Source organism: Plectropomus leopardus, chromosome 21 (assembly GCF_008729295.1).
Source record: "Plectropomus leopardus isolate mb chromosome 21, YSFRI_Pleo_2.0, whole genome shotgun sequence".
In the NCBI taxonomy this organism is placed as follows: Eukaryota; Metazoa; Chordata; class Actinopteri; order Perciformes; family Serranidae; genus Plectropomus; species Plectropomus leopardus.
This window is the reverse complement of record NC_056483.1, coordinates 2700824-2706823: the sequence shown is the minus strand read 5'-3', so window position 1 is coordinate 2706823 and position 6000 is coordinate 2700824. Positions and strand designations below refer to the sequence as shown.

The following is a 6000-nucleotide window of genomic DNA, read 5'->3' as shown; positions in this document are numbered from 1 at the left end:
GCACACCAAATTTCATGGCAATTCATCTAATAAGTGTCAGGACATCTCACTCAAAACTACAAAATTTTAGTTTCATAGTAAATGTAGAGAAAAAGTCAGGGGATCTCCAAAGTTATTTGGATATAATGCCCAGAAACCAAAAATGTCTATACCAAATTTGGTGCCAATTCATCATGAAGTTGTTGCAATGTTTCACAGGAAAAGTTGTTAAATCAATCCAGTCCCCAGAATAAATGCTGTAATTATACATTTCTGCAAAACGAGTTTATGTTAACATTCGTTCATACTTTTATATGGACATGTTGAAGTATTGTTTCTTCAAGTTACAACAACACTGAGTGCTAATGAGTTAATGAATGCTGAGTTTTGGTGCCGAAATTGTCTTTTTTTATTATTTATTTCTTTTTATGCCAGAATTGGGAATAGAAATACCTCAATGTCTTGCTAAAACATCCAGTTTTGATGCCATAATCACATATGGAAATTGAAAAGCTCATAATACATTTGAAACATACAATGACAAGATTTTCCTTTGACAGCTGGACTGCTAAAAACCCGAAGAAGTTCAGCTTTTAAAACTTTGAAAAAACAAGAATTGCATTTCCCCATATTGGAAAAGCTGGAGCCTACAATTTTCTGTGTACCCGCTAAGCAGTTAATTGACTGATTATTTTAACACTACACTCAATTCTGAGAAAGAGCAAAAAATGCAGTTCACACTAGTCATTTAATGAACTGCTAGAACAAATCAACTGGAAGCACAAAATGACCACAGTACATGCCTTTGTGGTAAGATTAAAGGACAGAGGTACAGAAAAGTTTGGAGGAAAGCTAAGCTTCACAACTAAATGCTCTTTTATAAAGACATAAAAAGTCAACTACTGATCAGTAATAAGCAACAAGTTCCCCAAAATAAACATCAAAGTTTGCCGTTGCCTTTCTAATATAACCCATGATATAACCCAGATGTTTTTTCTTGAGCCTCAGCATGATATTATTTGTGTCTGGACCTCATATATTTGTGGTTAAGGTTAGGGAAAGATCATTGTCATGGTTAAAGTAAACTGTCTAACTCAACATCTTCCCTGAAAGAGATTTTCTGGTGCACACACATTGCTTCCACCTTTGCATGACCACAAGAGGAAAGCATAAAAAAAGGTCATGTAAAGTGAGCTCATAATTTGGTGGATTTTGATAAGGAAACTTTGTATTTTTACCCAAGTTTGTTCGAAAGTCTTATATCTGTTGGATCTTTGCTCCAATTAGCTAACTCACCCGTCCCTCTACTTTCAATGTGACTACAAAGTTGGCGTCAGTTCCAGTCCGCCATAACTCACAAGGATGATATGGGCGTAGACCTTTAGCTATGTCACTGTTGTTGCAATTCCTGCTGCCTGCAAGGATCATAGATTACTTAATGTCCATTCAAACACTTCACCGCACACTTACTGAAGCTCAGCCTTGAGGGATACCTATTGGACGTGATAGAGAGAGACAGAAAGGAGGATCGCTTCACATCCATTGGTAGACACTCTGCATTGTATGTCACTGACTGCTTTGGCTTTCATCCAGGCCTTCCATTATGTCGTCACCAGACCATGGCAAGAAAGCTCTCTTAGCCACTCCATCCAATGACTGGGGAAATAGGGCCATTATGATACCTTACTGAAGCCTCAGCGTGATTTGTAATTCCTTGGACTTGATTGCCTTTCTTTGGCTTGAGGATGTTTAGCCCAATCCGGAAACTCTCCCTTTAAAAGCATTTATTTGTTGACTGCTCTGAAGAAAACCAATCAACTGTAAAGTCATTTCTCTCTTCCAGGAAGGTTGTGGGTTGCAGGTGGGATTTGGGACAGAAGTTTAGATGTGCATTTCAAACATTATGCCACTTAATGAAGAATTTAAAAGGCATGAACTGAAAAGATTAAGAGAGTTTTTAAGGCCAAGTTCAGACTGGAGGCAAATCAGATTTTACTACTTTAGACCAAAGTAGTAGATTGATGGATCCAGATTGCCATTATAGCCCCACCATTAGTATGGTTAAAATTTACAGGAAAACAATCTCTTTAAACTGATCTTGGTTAGGTATATTTTGGCCCTATTCCAAATGTTCCACAAGACACATTATTTTAGTGGTGCTTGGTCCAAAAACAACTGTATTACCTGTCAGCAATTCTGCCTAATGTTCCAGTCAGATCTGGAGGGCTATGGTCCATTTATACTGTCCACAGACCACCTCCAGTACAGTATGGATGAATTTAAATATTAATAGATTATACATAATTTGAGCCAAATAATTGAACACAAAAAACAACTTTGTCCAAGTGTGGTTTATTTAAGAAAACTGTGTTTATTACATGACTGAACTGCAGTATTTAGCCCTAATTATCTTCTTTTTTTTTTTTTACAACTCTAGTACAAGTCTATTCACAGGACCCACCTAACAGAAACATACATTTTCATGTGGGCCTTAATTACAAAATTTCTTGAGTGTCTCCAAAAATAAAAAATACAGATTAATGACTGAGAGATAAATAGATAAATACACAAAAAATCTAATCAAACTCAATCAGCCAATAAATAAATAGAACAATAAATAACATTCAAAACATCTTTGGCCAAACTCGGGCCACTTCATTGTCCCCACAGAGTTGACATTGGTCTCAGTAGATGCTTCAGCTAGTCCGAGCACGGTAAGCCGACTGAATCCAGCTAACCTATGGGGTTCTAAGGAACAACACTGTCATGTGGCATGAAATAGCAAGTGAAAGAATAATTATATTGAGGCACTTTTAAGGATGTTCTAGGAAATGACAACATTTCCGTGTGTATGCGTATTCCCAAAGAGGAAACAAAATGTAAGACAAGAACATTCAATCAAAAGATAATTGAATGGCTTCTTGGCTCATCTAATCATGTTACCATATGTTCCCTCTTTTTTTTTTTCTTTTTACAATTTTGGGACTAAGCATGGTAAAGTACCACATAAAATAGAAAACAGTGACCTGGAAAAAGATGAAAACAGATAACATGGGAGGAAAACAATGATAAAACATTGTGTGTCGCCAACCAAAAGAACATTGTTACATATTTGCTTTTTCGAGTCTGTGAATAACATCAATGTGTGTTCTCCGTGGTGGTTGAGTCCGATTGGGTTTCTGACTGTTCCCCAAATATCCCTGCCAGTGTCTTAAAGCGGGGCCCCCAGTCGTTGAGGTAATCATAGTCCTCCTCGAGGTCTATGGCGAGGGACTCAATGGAGCTGAGCGACTCAGCCACAGAGCCGTCACCCTCGTAAGCGTACGTGGCCAGGGAGTCGTAGGGTGGTGCAGAGTTGTCCGTGTCGTGTTCTTTCAGACGCTGGTTGATGAAATCTCGGATGTCGGCGCTATCCTGAGAGACAGGTGGCTTGGGACCTCTCTTCATCTCAGGTTTGACGTCCCTGCGAAACAGGTTCTCTTTGACAACCTTTGGATTGCGAAGCGTCCCCATGTCAAATGCGTGCGTGTCCTCCTCCCCCCCTCCTTCATCGTCATAGTGGATCACATTATCCCGGATATCCTCTTTGGATGACATGAGGGTTTCCTTTTTCTTCTGCCGCCTCAAGCCCACGTAGAGAACCACAATAACTGTGGGAAGGAGAGACAGAGCGAATAGCATGTTAATCCATTGCTGACACACCCACATCACTGAGCCTTAAACACATTTCCTGTCAGGAAAAAAGGATTATATTTCAAGGTATGAATTAAGGTATGTAGGTTAAAGCTGGGCTAAATTTGGTTGATGTTTTTGAAGAGATCAAAAGTTATTTTGCTCTAGGATTGGCAAAGCTGATCTATCATTCTGTTGGTCTACCGCTTTAATTCAGACTAAAATATCTCAACAACTTTTTAATGTAATGCCATGAAATAAGGTACAAACATTCAAGTTCCCCCAAAGACATATCCTTATGACTGTGGCAATCCCCCGACAGGCCCAGTCATTTTGAATGTTATCCCTCATTAAATATGCATTTGTAGTGGTTTTTAGTGCTTTACTAGTTGGTGTAACAGGCACCGTCTAACCTGTATCTATGTTTTGAGTTGAGTTATTACTTACTTACTTACTTGCCAATGGTTAGAGAAAAATCATGTTTCAGATTAAAACACCTGTGTTTGGTGGCTGATTAGCTAATGTTAGCATGCTTACAGACTAAGACAGTGAACATAAAAACCAGGATGTTGCAATTGTGAGCCTCTCAGTGCTATGATGTTGACCCGAAGCTCAAACGACACCTAAGTGCAGCCTCACAGAGCTGCTACCATAGCTGTGGACTCTGCAGACAACTGGTTTACATGTAACCTGCAGTATATTTCAGCAGGATTTAAATTACGTTGTCAAATCCTGCTTGACACTGAGATACAGTAAATGAATTCCCATTGGAATTGGTTGTAAGTAACTGGGACATCTAAATCACAGTTTTTACCCAAATTTGGCTCAGCTTGGCCTGCAAACCAATGCCCTCTGGGAATTGAATTGCTTTGTTGCTCAAAGCAAATAATGTGTACTGGCAGCATTACATACTTATCAAAGATTGCACAAGAAGTGTAAGCACTGTTTGGTAAAACTGCACCGCTGAGAATATACGCAAAATACACAGTGTACTGTTAAAGCATGCAACCAGAGGTCGAATGAGGCTGTGCACATTTTAGACACTGTAGTGCCACTGTGTGATTTTCAACACAATACATTTCCTTCTCTCTCTTTCTCATGTCACTGCAATCTGTCTCCCTCTGTGTCCCTATCTCTGTCTCTGCAGTGAAAGACGCAGTAAAATATGTGTTTTTCCTTTGGGTTTTTAATATACAGTTGCATCTCGGCATAAGAGCAATGGCCAGGATAAAACCGGAATAATTCACGTGAAAGAGTCCAATAAATACATTCAGACTAGAAAAAAAAAAATTAAGTAGGTCTCTTCTTTTTATCTTTGCTATATCTCACTTCCTCTCTGCCTCCCGTCACTCCCAACTGATTTTTATCTACCTGTGTACAGTGTGCCAGCTCCCCCCAGTGGCACCAAAGCAGACTTCAACAACAGTCAGTTACTGTGGGACACACTGGTTGAACGCGGCTTGTTACCGGGTGCAGCCAGTCCACATCAGTTTGGGAGAAACAGCAATGCAGATGAAAGTCTCTTTGCTGGTCTATTTAATTTACCTCATCATTTCTTCTCACAGGACAACTGGGTCATCCTGACAAATCCTGCACAGGAACTAAGTGGCTCTATGAAAATGTTCTCAGTGTGAGTTCTGATTTTCTCTGCCACTTTCCTTCTCAGGGACAGCATGACAGTTTGGCGTCAGCCTCAGCCTTGAGGGAGAGTCGACTTGGAGCTTTGAAGACATTCCTCTTGGATGAAGTGAACACACCGACACAGCTCCACAACACCCCGCTACAATCGAATGTGTGCTTTTATGTTCCTGACGTATTAAAACAATGACATTCGAGCTGATATTTCACAAGAATACATTCATGGAGGTAGTGAAAAGGATTTATGACGGGGCATAGCTTGAGGTTAACAGTGGATTCTGTGCTTGGTCATATATTTGAGAGAGATAGAATAAAGTAAATACAGCTCAATTCAAAGGTCATGGCTACCCTTGACTTCCACTGTAAAATAGGAACTTCTTTAACAACCGACCATCCCACATTCATAATTCAGAAAATGATCCCATAAACCTACATTTACTTCCTCCCTGCTATGTAGATGAGTTTGGACATTAATATCAGAGAATTAAGGAGGAGTTTTACAACCATGACCTTGTGGGGAATGTAAAAGCTGTAGCCTGGGAAGCAGCCACAGGGCCGCAAGATTGGATTTAGTTTATAGAGCCAAGCGTCCCTCCCTCCAATCTTGAACGTCTCATTGAATGACCAAATTCATATGCGTTCTATAATTAACTGCGGACACTCCTGTAGAGATGCCAGATCAAGTCTGACGGTCAGCTAAGCAGGTTTGGA

General features: G+C 39.8%; 1 protein-coding gene across 1 annotated transcript in view; it reads right to left on the bottom strand.

Moving 5' to 3' along the window:
• Positions 1-3005: 3005 nt before the first annotated feature.
• The window catches only part of LOC121960545 (cadherin-12-like), a 72545-nt gene continuing 69550 nt past the window's right edge, over positions 3006-6000 (bottom strand). Inside the window, exon 11 of the mRNA XM_042510309.1 lies at positions 3006-3629. Within this exon, the coding sequence (XP_042366243.1) occupies positions 3118-3629 (512 nt within the window). The 3' untranslated portion in view covers positions 3006-3117. The remainder of the gene's footprint in view (positions 3630-6000) is intronic.